The sequence below is a fragment of the Zonotrichia leucophrys genome, chromosome 4 (assembly GCF_028769735.1).
Source record: "Zonotrichia leucophrys gambelii isolate GWCS_2022_RI chromosome 4, RI_Zleu_2.0, whole genome shotgun sequence".
Taxonomy (NCBI): domain Eukaryota; kingdom Metazoa; phylum Chordata; class Aves; order Passeriformes; family Passerellidae; genus Zonotrichia; species Zonotrichia leucophrys.
Genome location: NC_088173.1, coordinates 7,411,707 through 7,426,136, shown reverse-complemented (window position 1 = coordinate 7,426,136; position 14,430 = coordinate 7,411,707). Strand labels below are relative to the sequence as shown.

Below are 14,430 nucleotides of genomic sequence, written 5' to 3'. Positions count from 1 at the left end.
GGACACCAGAAGGGACATCCCATATTTATTCCAGGCTGGATTAGGTCTTTAGGATCAACAATGCAAAAACCTAGGCTAGTGCATTTATTATATTAATGGCTGCAAGAGAAATAGGAAAATCAGTATTAAATTCAAAGAAGTTATTATAGTGTGGCTCATTTAATAAACCTCAAAATAAAGAAATGCTTGTCATACAAGCGTGGTTTTGTATTTGGCTTGAATAATCTAAAAATTATGTCAGTGCTAAAGGGGACAGTTCTCCATCTCCTGTCCCTGACAAGATTCTCATCCCCCTCACTGCACTAGGCAGAGCTTGTGCAGGGTGACGTAATCAGTCAAACTGGTATGAATTTGGCTGAAAATGTATCTTTTTTTATCATTTATTTTTGCTGATTTAGTGAGCTGATTTAGCTCATACATATAGCCTCATGATTGCCAAAACATTGTAAGGGAGACTGTGGTAGAAAAGGTCTGGCTGGTTTTCAGCCATAATGATTTGCTAGACATCTCACAGCAAGACAGAGCTAACAGTGGGTGTAAGCACATAGGATAGTCCTTAATTCTCTAAGTTTTGTGAACAAACTGCAAATATGGAAAATGTTCTTGTTCACAGATCACACCATCCAGTCTGTTTTCTGCTGCTGCTGCTGCTCAGTGCAAGAAAGGTATGTGAAATGCTTAAACTTTTCAGTAGTTAAATATCTACACATAAAGGACTTCTTAAAAATCCCTATTTGCAGTAGAAGAGCAAATATGAGGAAGTTTAAAGACACTGTACTCTGCATACCTCTAATAAAGGAAGGCATGGATGGCCATGGATATTTTTATGTGGATGTTTACAGGTAGGCATTCACACCAATGCTTCATGTTTTTCAAAATCAGGGAAATGAGAACAAAAGTGAACCTGGAGCCTGACGCTGTCCTGGTGACCCAGTACTCTGCCTCACAGCCAGATGTTTCCTATGAATCTATTTGGAAGTGTGGGGTAAGTAACATTTTGGCAGGCGAAAAGAGAGAATTGACACACAGTGGCTTAGTACCAGGATAAGCAGGGAAGTAACTAGCTCTTGAGCATACAAAGTTCTTTGCTGCATAAAAATTACAGAGTAACTAAGCAATCTACAGTAGAGAGAAAAGGCTAGTTATGAAAAATACTTTGATTTTTCAGCAGCACAAGAGACAGTTTAAGGACAAGCCATTACCTCCTCTGCCTCCTGAGGCCTTTGAAGACTACAAGGACAAACCCAGAGTTATTGCACTCTATGACTTCTTTGCTAGAGGACCTTTAGATTTACCTCTCAAGAAATCAGAAGAATACATTGTCCTGGAACAGTATGATCCCCTCTGGTGGAAGGCAAGAGACCAACATGGGTAAGATCTATTTCAATCTCCCTTCACAGAAAGAAAAAACCCTTAAAGCACCCTGTACAAAAGTGAGCAGATAGAATGAGACTTATGGGACTATTTAGGAGCAGTCTTGAAAGTGTTCAACTATATGTGAGGCACACAGATTGACTGGGGAGACTTTCAGCTGGGCTTGGCACCCCAGAAATGGACAGGGAATTAGAATCTGTTGGGAATTCAGAGTTAAGCCCTACACTCAGTAGGTTCCTGAGCAACATAAGGGTGTTGCTCAGGTTTGAAGACCATGTGAGTCACTGGGCTCTGGGCCATGTGAAAATCCAGCTCCATATTTCAAATGCTCTACAATGGAGCATGTACATGTAAAAACTTTATGAAACCACAGAGATTATGAAGACATACATGAAACACAACCTCTTCCACAAAATACCTGGTTATTTTAGAGAGCTAAATAACTTCAATTAGGATGCTTTTCACACTTATGTTTGTTTTGTGTTATTCCTCTCTCTCCTTTGCATTATCTTCAGTATAGCCTTTACTCTGATATTGGTAATGGTTGTATGTATATGGATGACGTATATCTTAATCCTACTAATCTTTTGCACCATACCATAATATTATCCCAAATATGTTGTTTCAGGAATGAAGGTCTAATTCCCAGCAACTATGTTATAGAGAAGAAAAGCAATTTAGAAACATACAAGTAAGTACCTTTGAAAATTATAATTGGGCTTTTATTTCTAAAAATGGATTGCAGAAATACATTTTAATGTTTGAGCCTTCAAATTTTTATTAGACATGTTTATCAAAAGCTTTCTTTTTTTAAATACAAAACATTACTCCTAAAATGAATTTAAATTCATGTACATGAATCATAGTGTCAGAATCCAGATTTTTCCTGTTTCTGTACACCCAATGCATAATTCTGTATTCTGATTTTTGCCTGTTATGATCATGTAGCTAGTTCCAACTACTATAAATTTAAATTACTGGAGAGAAGATAAAAATTCTGAAAAATTGTAGAGAAGAAAGGCTTGACACATCATCCAGGACTGTAAATTTCATCACAGTTTGGCATAATTTTTTTTCCCCCCGGGGTTTCTTTTTCTTTTTTCCTTCCTTTTTTTTAAGCTAATATTTAGTCACAGTAAATTGGGGCCAAAAAGTTCTAAAAAAAAGTCTAATAAAATAATTTCAAATGAAGACATATTCATATACAATGATAGTTCTAAACATGTTTTTGACTTGGAATAATGCAACTACTAAACTGTGAAACAAAGCAAATATTCATTTTTACTGTCTGAAATTAAGGCTAGGTTATGTCCTTGTTGCAGGTGGTACTGCAGGAACATGAACAGAAGCCAGGCAGAACTTCTTTTGCACCAGAAGGTAATTCAGCTTGCACATAGAGCTAACAGTACTGAAAAAATACCTATCAGTAGAGCATCAAGAGCATTATCACAGTCAAATCAAAATCTGTTTGGTATTCTGTAAGAGAGAAAAGTACATTTGAAGATTTCTACCTTAAAAGGAAAGGCTTTCTGGTGTAAGTGTAAAGTGCAGACTATCCAGACTTCACAAAGCTTTAAGTTGTAGCCCCAGCAAATTCTATGTAGATTTTCCATGCCAGATAAATCAAATTATGTGGCTTACTGTGCTTGTCTGTTACATTAGACATTAAAAACAGAAATCCATGTAGTAAGCTAATTAGCTCTGAGTTTAGCAGAACTTAACAAACCACTGCATCTTCCTTAAATATAGAGCAAGCAATCCACGTTGCATTCTACCCCCTGTCAGTTACCAAAGTCAGTTAGTTACCTAACTCAGTCAAACTCCTTGGGTCTTTGCTCAGGCCCAGGACAAGGAGGACCAAGGAAGAACGTCTCAGACAGAATTGTTTTAACTGGATTTTTTTCTAGTGATTTGTACAATTTGATTTTTTAATAAATTGAAGCATTTTCACTACCTCACACTGAAGAGTATAATTCAGCTAAATTACTTATCTCTAAAAGTTTTCTGACATTTATTATTTTCTCTTGGTTTATTTTGCTCTGCCATGTACCTGGCTATCCAGGTACATGTTCTCCACGTCTTGATCTTCCTCCCAAATAGTCATAGGTATTCTACAGAATTTGGTAATCAGCTGCAAGTCCTGTCTCAAGGGAGCATTACTGAAGCTCAAAAGATTGAAATAACTCTACCTGGATTTCTTTTCAGCCCAAAGAAGGTGCCTTTGTTGTCAGGGACTCAAGCCGGCAGGGTCTTCTTACGCTGTCCATGTATTCGCGGGCTAAGGGGTGAGTTCCTCTGAATGGTTGGGGTTTGAATCAAGTGGTGATGGAAAAGCTTCCTCCAGACTCCTCAGAATAACTGGGTAGGTTGGACATGCAGTGCACAGGAGCAGGGAACCACTGGGATGCTGTTCACGCAGAGTTAATCACCCTGTGTGCAGAAAAGATCAAGGGGGGTGGTGGATCTGGGAGTCGGAGTGCAAAGGTCCTGGCAAGACAGGATCACCTGCACTCCCTGAAATTCTCAAATGATCTGCTGTGGAAACCATGCCACAGCCTTTGGCCACTGCACCAAACTGTTTCCTTTCTCCACAGGCTCTGTGCACTGTAAATCCACCCCAGACTCTTCTGTGCTCAAACTTCACCTGTTTGTCTCCCAAAATCACCTCACCCCTACTGTGCAGTCTTACTTTTGCTGGGCAACACCCACAGGACTCACACTTTCCCATATCAGGAGCAATCACCTACACCACTGATTTAACCTATTTCAAGCTGTCCTATACCCTCTTGATCAGCCCTCCCACATCCCCCTGTATCTACTGTGTCTGCTTTCCTTCTCTCCCTCTTACAGCAAGCCAGAGGTGAGAGCAGCTAAAGCACTGCTGTTACCTCCACCCTCTTCCTCTCTCCCTCCATTCCCTCCTTGGAAATCTGAGGCCAGCCCTCCCCACCATGCCTGTGCTGAGGTCAGGCTCACAATTTCTGTAGGCTCAGGAGTGTTTCTGACAATGACTCAGTAATGCAGACTGTATAATGTCTCTGTATTCTGAGCTCTGCTTGCTGTGTCCACAATTTAGAGTACTAACCTTCAGCAACACCAGCCTGAAATGCAAACTTAACTGCTTAATTTTGGGTGTCACAGAAGCAGGGGTAAGCAGACAGCAAAATACACAGAAAGCAAAAAAGACAGATAATGCAAAGAAATACAGAAAAACAAAGGTGTCAAATAAAAGCTCCAATGAAGACTCTTTGAAGAAATAGAACTGAAAATTTAATCTCATGCTATTCATGAATATGTGTTTAAATTTTTGGGGAGAAAATGCAGGTAATTTGTAACATTTTAATTTCAAGAGGTTGTATTCAAATGAATGTTGAATGAGGAGGAGCAATTCTTAAACACTGTGGCTATTTCTTATGAATGCATTGATACAGGCAACAAAAGTGTTTTTTTTTCTCTTGAAACAGTGTTCCAGCTAGACACAGCCATTCTCAGCTGAGAACTGTGTCCCAAGTTTTCAGATTTTTCTATGTTTTCATAGTGAAATTTAAGCAGATTTATACTATAAATTATTTTTACTGAAAATTCTAATGCTTTATTGATTTCAGAAGTCATAATGGGAATATTCTACATTATCAAATTAAACAAAATCACTCAGGACAATATTATGTAGCAGAAAATTATGTCTTCTCATCTGTTCCTGAGCTCATCGAGTATCATCAACACAATGCTGCAGGTAATGCATGTGAGCTGATAATGGTTTTACATCTTTTTCTAATAGCTTCCTTATAAAATCTGACACAAGTGTTTCTATTGGTAATGAATTCAAATATGCCTTGATTCTTTCTGCCAAAGTTATAGCTGTCATGTGCATATACCATGAGGGAAGTGAAATGACCAAACTTGTCTACATTATTAAATGAGTTTAGCAAAAATAAAAGACTGCTCTGTATTCTCCTGGTTCACATTTGATTGAATGGGACTTGGGTGAAATTTGATTGTAATTCTTTCTTTGTCTATGACAAGGACCAGCATACATACAATCTAATAAAAGCAGAAGCTATGCTGTGCGTCAGCAGGCAGCATTCTACTGATTTTAAAAAAACCCAAGCCATACCAGAAGCAATCAAGGGCAGCATTAGTCCTTGTGCTCACAAAGACCCTCTAACACTGACTTTCAGCTTACCAGGGTTAGATACCCCTTAACTGTTGGCTAATGGCAGATTTTTATAATTTTTAGCATGAAAAATATCCTTCACCTTGGTTCTGCCCATCATTTTAATAAATATAAAATGGTTTTACTCTGAAGGAGGGAAGATGGGAAAACACAGGGAAATCCCTTGCTCTAGAGAGGAAGATATGGGAATGGACACAGCCTTTTGCTGGAGGGAGGAGAATTGTAGGAAACACTTGTAGCAGAATTGGCCCTAAAAGTAGTAGTGGGAAGAATCAATGAACTCAGGGAGTCCTTGGTGAAGGATGTATTCACTAGTACTCTTGGCTTATTAATGCAAAGAAAATACATGAGACACAAAAATATTTCAAACCTGAGAAGTCATGCGACCCTACTTAGGTCAGTGATACAGCATTTTAGAGGTCATTTATGCTTACTATCATGGTACAAAAAAGTAAGAGTATTAGTGTTGGCTTTATGAAAGTAGAAATACTTTCATAGTCAGGGCCCTATTAAATAGTCTTTCTCCATTTCTTCTCACTGTAGTGTTTTATCTGAGCAAACTGTAACTTCAAGAAATAAGAAATTTACTTTGGATTCCAAGCAGTTTTGTTTGAGGAGAGGTATGATATAGCATATTTTAAAATTAAGTACTTGGTCAGCAGAATATTATGGCTGTGTCCCCTACAGGTCTTATCACACGTCTCCGACATCCAGTGGGATCAGATGGATGCACCTCACCAGAAACCACAGGACTGAGTTATGGTAAATTTTTTATCTTCTTTTGTGGGAGATTTAGCTATCTGCCTAGGCAAGAATTTAGCTCATATTCACCCAGTTTAATAATTAAGTTGTATCTGTGAAATTCTTTGGTAATACTAAACACATAAACAGTGTAAGGTGTCAGTACCAAATGAGACACCTGACTGAGCTGCTTCTGTGACTGTTGTGCTTCTGTTACAACCCCCAGTGCATTCAGAGCTATTCGGACTTTTCTAAGCAAACCTAAGACTCAAATAGACATTTAATAGCTTTTGAAAGGCTATTTGATTTTTGTAAATGCTTAGGAAACCAAAATTGAAACCTGAAATTAAACTATTTATGGAGAAGATTTTCTTTGTCGGTTCTGCAGGTTTTAGAAATAAGAATGGAATCTTATGTGGTATTAAAACAAACAAGCAATAAATGCCAGTTTTGTGTGTACAGATCAGGAATTTCATACTGTCTATAGGAACCTCCAAAACTGAGTATCTTTCATGTTCCCGTGATTCTCATGGCTTAATATTTCTGAAGGGTTAAGCTATTGTAGTTATTACAATAAAGGTAGCCACTGACTATTTCTGTAGCTATACTATCCATCTGGAACTGGTTTGGAGCTAAAAACATCACACATCATAGTGCCAAAAAAGTTCTCATGTGTAATCAAAGCTAAACACTTGCCTTATCTTCAAGCCTCAGACATTCCTACATTAGGCAAAATTCCTAATCACATTCTTTAAGCTGTAAAATAGCATTTATATTTAAACATATATGAGCCAGTAAAAAATTTCAGATATTTAAAACTCATGCTGTGACTGACGAACAAGTGTGATGCTTTGCAGTGCTCATTGACTGCCATCAGCAAGGCGTGTCTCCTGCAGCATGGCTCAGGAAAGCTGGCCTGACTCTCCTGACATTTTGGGTTGCTTTTGCAGAGGAGTGGGGATTAAACCCATCTGAACTGCTGATACTGAAAGAACTTGGGCGTGGGCAGTTTGGAGTTGTTTATCTTGGTAAATGGAAAGAGACTATCAAGGTTGCCATCAAAACAATCAATGAAGGTGCAATGTCTGAAGATGATTTCATAGAGGAGGCCAAACTGATGATGTAAGTACAAAAGCTATTCTGTCAATTTACCAAGAAATAAATATAACCTAATTCCATTTCAAACAAACAAAGCAGTTTGATGGGAATGGTGGATGTGTGGGACAGAAAGGCTGATGTAAAGGTCTGAACCAAGCTGATGCAGATGTTTCCTATGCCCAGACTCTTTCTTTAGAGCGTGCCTTGCTTTGTACTATGGAGCTGAATGGGGAATAAATGTTCTGGTAAAATGTAAATGTGCTTCTATAACTATTCTTTAATCCATACCTCAGTGCCTCAGGAACACTGGCAGAGCTTCTACACAACTAAAGCTTTTGAGAAACTATATTCCATACCTGCAAACTTTGCAAATTAAGGAAGTATCCACACGAGGTCTTGGCAAAGCCCAGAAGGGATGAACCCTTGCAAGGTCAAGGCCCCTGCCTGCAAACCAAGTGTAGCTAGACCTTTCCATTTTGCAGCAACCAAATCAAGCTTTGCATTCACTGCACTTATATAACTGATGCAGAATTAGGGGTTCACAGAGTGAAATTTTGTAGAAAGTTTTAGAGAGAAAAGCATTAAGTACTGGGAGAACTCTTAGTTCAGCTGAATAGGACACTGTTTATCAAGTAGTGAAAAATTTTTTCAAAGCCACCACGAGAATCAAAGGTTTAGTTACCTGCCAAGAACAAATATTAGCCTGTCTAAAATGTGATTTTAAACAGGAAACTCTCCCACCCAAAGCTGGTCCAGCTTTATGGAGTGTGCACACATCACAAGCCCCTCTATGTTGTGACTGAATTCATGGAAAATGGTTGCCTGCTCAGTTACCTGCGGCAAAGGCGGGGGAAACTCAGCAGAGACGTTCTCCTGAGCATGTGCCAGGACGTTTGTGAAGGGATGGAATATCTGGAAAGAAACAGCTTTATTCACCGTGATTTGGTAAGTACAATAGGTTTTCTGTGGTTCTTATCAAATATTTGCAGTACAGAATGCGCTGTTGCATTTTATGGGCCACTATGTATCCTGTAAGATTTCAGCCCTGCAGGATCTAGTAAGGAAAATCCAAACTTTTCAGCTGTTGTTTTGCCCATGGACAGCTCAAAAAACCACTTGAGAGAAGTTTGTCCATTGGAAACACCCCTTGAGAGCTCAGGGAAAATTAGGATATTGACATGGAACTAGCTGGTATTATGATATCTCAATGTGAAAGTGATTAGAACACAACCAGAATCACAGCATTACAAAATGTCAGCAACAATTAGAATTTTTTAAACTTGAAATATTTTTCTATCTATATTTTTTGGCTCTCTACAGCCATTCATTAATGTTGGGATATATGAGTGGCTTTTCTGCCTATAGGCAGGGAATTCGAGAAAAGGAGTTTGTTTCTTTACTCCTTGATACTTTTTCAATGCTCACATTTGGATGTAGAGAGGAAATCTTCCTCCTCTCCTGCCTAGTTGCATGAAGAAATGTAAAATCTTGAAAATTACCAGGAAGTTGCTGATTTCTGTAATGAAAACATCAAAAAACAAATTTAAGAAGTTACACTAATAGTCCCTTGTGTTGATGTTCAGGAAAATATCTGGTTGGATCATTAGACTCTGAAGCCTAAAAGTCTTTCCCTGTTAAGAATGCATAAACATATTGCAACTCATACTACAAGCATATAAGTTGCCAGGTGCTATGTATGTGTAACTACACAATAGTGAAATATGTTCACTGACTCAAAAATTCTTTAATATTTTTGACCAATACACTAATCTCCATTCAGATATAAACAGCATTCAGATATAAATCAGCTGCTGTATTTCTCTTAAAAATCTTTAGCCCAGATTTCAGATATGTTTCTCTCATTTTCCCCAGGCTGCAAGAAACTGTTTAGTCAATGAGGAGCACGTGGTTAAAGTATCTGACTTTGGCATGGCAAGGTACGAGGTCACTGACAAAGGTTTTGTGAGCACCTATTCTCAGACAGGTGCAGCATGATCTTTAGTTAACCTCACTGCTTGCTTCACTGGTTTGGGGGATCCCACTGTGGGTAATTTTTGAATCCTGATGAAAATTGTAATGTTGTTTAACCACTGTACCGTGAACTGGATGTCGTGTCCTCCTCTTGCTCTTGGTGAGTGCAAGATAGGTAAACACAGTGCTAGGTAAACTTCGAGGTGTTTATGGACAGAGAAATGCCCAGAGTGCACAGGGCAGCCAGAAGCCTGAAGAAAGAAGTTCCCCAGCTTTGCTGAGCTGGATGGAGGTGAGAAAGTCGCTAGGGACGGAACTGGAGCTGGTGCTGGCCTCTGGAGGCTGCGGTAGCTGAGTCGGTGAGGCAGGATGCAGGGAGGACCATGTGGGTAGGAAGTGTGACACATGCTGCTCTGGAAGGGAAGTGGTTTTTCTGCTTAGTGATAGAGCCAGCCAAAGTGAGGAAAGAGAGCACTCTCAACTGTGACAAGCACCAGCCTGAAAAACATAACTCTAGCCTCACAGACTTTCCTCAGAGGACACAGCTGAGCTGGCCAAATGACTGACTGCTGCCCAAAGAGGACAACAAAAGGTTGTCCTCTTGTAAGGCCAACACAAAGCCCTCTACTTTTGTGCTTTACTGGCTGGTTTTTCTGTGGGTTAGCATTAGGAGGCAGATGAGCTTGAAAGACAGTCAGGGGCTCTGAGCAGAAGGTTGTGGTGACACTTGTGGCTGCGAGTCGATAGGTCAGCACAGCCATGCTCCTTCAGTTTTGCTCCTATTTCTAACCTCAGGCTTACAACACCCTAGCAGTTTATAGCTAAAGAATTGTTTTTCAAAGGGCTATCCTGTACCATGGTTGTACTGCTCCCCAAAAGGGAAAGATCAGCATCAGGGCTCTGGACTCATCCAAATGAATGAGAAAATACAGGAAGACCAAGGTGGCTGCCAGGCTCCAGTCTAAGAATAATGGACCTGAAAGGCTCACTGTGGCCACAAAGTGGAGATCAGTGGTCTGGCTCTAGGACTCACTATCCTGGGGAGGCTGTGGAAACATGATGGGAACACAACCTAATTATTCAGAGCTCACACAACTGCTTTTACAGGTTATTTTGTACAGCTATTTCATATGTTCCTAATTCAATAGCCTCCCATGTTTCTGTGCCTGAACCAAAATGAGAAAGTGAGGCAAAAACATTATTTATTTCAATGTGACCTCCTTTAAAAGGTGCTTTAATAAAACTGCCTTTATGCTTTCCCTGAGAATAAATGTGTACTGCATGTCTGTGATCTGCTCAGGAACGTTAATACTTGGAAAATGTGCCCAGAGTTCATAAGGATGTTGGGGTCAGCCTAGTAGTCATTTAAAATGTTGCCCTATAAATGCCTGCATTAGGTAAATAATTTCATTTTATCTGGGAGGTCAGCTCCTGTAAGCTTGGGGAAAAACAATTACTTTAGTGCTCCTACAAGAACTGCTGTCTTGAATGTGATAAACATTTGTTTGTGTGCTGCTTTGGTAACAATGTCCCTGATATGGCATCTGTGAAGATGGACAGCAAGAGTCTTACTTGGGTAGAACAAGTGGTTGAAAAGGTGGATCCTTTAAAAAAAAGACTAATTATTTATTGCTGCTGATTTTCTTGCCCATGGTGATGTGTCTTATTGTCATCTTTTGGGTGTATATTAATAATAATCATCCTGTCACTCTTATGCTTGTATCAAAATGTTTTCTTCTGACATAATTCTGATGAATAATCCAAATCATTCATTTAGACAAAAATGTCTTTAAGTGCATTGCTATGGGGTTTTTTTGTGTGTGTGCATTTTATACTAAAATAGTGATATAATTTTGTTTCCAAATTGATACTATTTTTCTGGAATTCTAAACCATTTGTGGGAATGTCACTCATTCAAATTTGTGTGGTTTGCTCCTATTCTTCAGGTATGTCATTGATGATGAATATATCAGCTCTTCAGGTGCCAAGTTTCCAGTCAAATGGTCATCTCCTGAAGTCTTTCATTTCAAAAAATACAGCAGCAAATCAGATGTCTGGTCATTTGGTGAGTTGATTAGGTGAAAGGGCAACCATACTTCCCTAAAACTACTGATGTGATTTAGGAAAGTATAAATTTCTACCCATACTACATATCTGAAACTTCAGTCTTTCCCATTTTTCAAAGTTTGCTTATATTGGACAAATGGATTTTTCATTCGGAAGGTTGCACCTAAAAAGTAGATTTTGACTGAAATGTGCATTTCTGATGAGTCCTCATTAGCCAAATGTATTCATCCGAGTCTTATGGACCATCACCTTAGCTGACTTAAAAAGAGAGCAGAATTATATTAGTTGAAAATTGTTTGGGCTGTATCCTTCATTCAGCTCAGGCTGCCCATACTCTCATTCATTTTTCAACACACAGAAGAATCAGGAGTGTTTTTTATTCTCTAATTTTGTTGAAAACTTGTGGGTTTGGCATCTTTTGTTTTGTCCTAAACCTATTTTGGTTCACTTCTAGGTGTACTGATGTGGGAAGTTTTCACAGAAGGCAAAATGCCTTTTGAAACCAAGTCAAATGCTGAAGTTGTCTGTGAGATTTCTCAGGGTAACCGACTTTATCGACCACATTTGGCATCACATCCTGTGTACAAAGTCATGTACAGCTGCTGGCATGAGGTTTGTTCCTCTTGTTTCTTTCCCTGAGGTATTACTTTGTTCTTAATTTTTAACATGGATATAAGAGCAATCTTAAAAGCTCAAGGTATTAAATTCTTATTTCACATCTGTGGCATTCTCAGCATCTCCAACTTTTTCACAAATCACACCAAAGTTTACAAGCCTCTGCTTCTTTTGACTGTTGCAGCTGAGAAATACAGAGCACACTATCAGTACAACAGGTCTAGAGCATCCCTGGTTGGAAGATGCCACTGCTGTCCTGTTTCTCTGCTGGGAGCAATGTGATACCTTTTTTGTGCCTTTGTATTGTTCATGGCTTTCTCTAGATCTGCTCTGGATGATAACACACTCATACACCAAGTGGATATGCCCACTAAATGTAGATTTTGAAACCCCTTTTTCAAGTGTATATCAGTATCTTTGTACATCAGGGCAGCTCCTAAGGCTGCACCTCTCTCACCCTCTCCAAGCTGATTTAGTACTTCATGTTCTTTCACCATTTGTCCAGCACCTATTATTTCCTATATTGGTAACAAAACACTGATTTCCTCAACTTCTCCATCTGATTAATCCCTTAAGGGCCCTCCTTCTCTAGTCTCTAGAAGAAATGCATCTTTATTTTAGGTTAGAAGTCCTTTCAGAAGAGCTTTGTGTGCAATTTTTTCATGTAAAATTGTGGGCATACACAGTGAGTAGCTGGGGAATCTTGTTGCTACCATTGTCTCCTTTATCTCCCACCTTACTACTCTGAATAAAATTTTTAAATCCTGAGTAAAAAGAAAAAGCTTAAGAGATGGAAATCTAAATTGCATCCAGCTTGCCTGCTTTCTGCAAACACCCATTGGGGTGCCAGCCAGCAGAGAGATCATGGGGAAATTCTCTTTCCTGTTTGCCACCAGACAGGAGTTTGCTCCATACTGAGCTGCAGCACTTCAAATCATACAGCAGTGAAGATCCTTTTTCAAAAACACAGGAAGCATTCCTGAGTGCCATATTTTACTGACAGGTAGGGCTTTCCACAGACCTACTGCAGGGAGAAATTCCATAGGAATTCTGATCCAGAATTGAAATAAGTATAAAGAAATTTCAGGAAATTTTCACAAGTGTCTGTGCTCATGCTGCTGGTGTCATGAATAACAGATTTTTCTTTTTCTCTAAAATTACAAACTTGATTTTTTAAATTTGTATTCATAAAATGAAATGTAATTTTAAAGTATTATCTCAAATGTACTTATATCCAATTTCTGAAGTCTGGTACTGTAATCAACCAATCTGCTAACACAAGTTTATCCTCTGCTTTTCTTTTCAGAAACCTGAAGGACGTCCTACTTTTGCAGAGTTAACAGTGACCCTCAGAGATCTAGCAGAGATGACATAATCACAGATTTTATACCAACATATTTCCTGAAAGGTTAGCATTAAGCATGCCACTAATGAAGCTGGTACAGAAAACCTCAAGATTTTGGAGAGCTCTCTACCTAAATCACAGTACCAGCATCCTGCATATTGAAGCAGCTGTTTGGTCTTGGCACAGTTTTTCTTATTTGTGAAAGATACTCCAGGACACTGGTTTGGGATTCCCCCAGGCTTTGTTTTCAATGGTTAGGGAGAAAAATCTGCCTGAAGAGCAGTAACCAAGCCTACTCACCTTATAGATATTTTTATTCATTCTTTTGTTCAGAGTTACACTAAATGTTGCATCAATATTACATTATTTATTCTCACTATGACTCACGCACTGGAGAATAGTGACCGGCAGAGCAAAAATGATGGAAAAAGCTCTGATAAGCTCTGGCTAGTCACTTCCAAAGGCAAGTCCTTGTGCACTGCAGAGCATCCAGCCCTGGAGAAGCAGAGCAGGGCTCTGTCCAAGAGACAGCCAGCCCAGTGACTGGCTGCTGGGGCAGTGCCCACACGTGTGCCTGCACCCACTACTTGGACAAAGTAGTGCCTCAGCCCTCCCTTGCAAATGGCCAGGATGGTTCATGGGCAAGTTAAAACAGGAACCTGACAGCAAAGCTCAGATGGATCCTATGACACCTTACATGGACACATCTGTACCCCTACTTCTTATGCTATTATTCACTTTTAATTTTAAATCTTAACTATGGTCAACACAAATATGTTGTAGAGAAGGAAAGGTAGATGGAATTCATTATTATTTAAAACAAAATAGATCATTGCAAATAAATATGTTCCTGGAAATATGTGATTGCATTGTGAATTATTTATAGGTAAATACGTCACAATATTTAGTGTTTTAGGGCTTTGTAGACAAAGTATGTAAAGCATGCTAGATAAAGAATGAGTTCAATTTGATTTTTGTCACAAATTGAGTCACAGTTTAATTTTTTATTTCCAAATATAAAAAATAACTGTAACATTAAAATTAA

General features: G+C 39.0%; 1 protein-coding gene across 1 annotated transcript; it reads left to right on the top strand.

The window, feature by feature from the left end:
- Window positions 1-432: 432 nt before the first annotated feature.
- On the top strand, window positions 433-13,415 carry TXK (TXK tyrosine kinase). The gene is made up of 14 exons (XM_064712188.1): window positions 433-665; window positions 883-985; window positions 1,169-1,371; window positions 2,003-2,065; window positions 2,697-2,751; window positions 3,580-3,659; window positions 4,980-5,107; window positions 6,236-6,310; window positions 7,240-7,411; window positions 8,116-8,332; window positions 9,260-9,324; window positions 11,305-11,423; window positions 11,880-12,037; window positions 13,347-13,415. The coding sequence occupies exons 1-14, from the start codon at window positions 598-600 to the stop codon at window positions 13,413-13,415; spliced, it is 1,575 nt and encodes a 524-aa protein (XP_064568258.1). The 5' UTR covers window positions 433-597.
- Window positions 13,416-14,430: the final 1,015 nt, after the last annotated feature.

Coding starts and splice junctions, on each gene's coding strand:
- TXK (XM_064712188.1), top strand. CDS start 598: ATGTTCTTGTTCACAGATCACACCATCCAGTCTGTTTTCTGCTGCTGC. Junction 986..1,168: donor AATCTATTTGGAAGTGTGGG/GTAAGTAACATT, acceptor TTGATTTTTCAG/CAGCACAAGAGACAGTTTAA. Junction 9,325..11,304: donor TCTGACTTTGGCATGGCAAG/GTACGAGGTCAC, acceptor CCTATTCTTCAG/GTATGTCATTGATGATGAAT.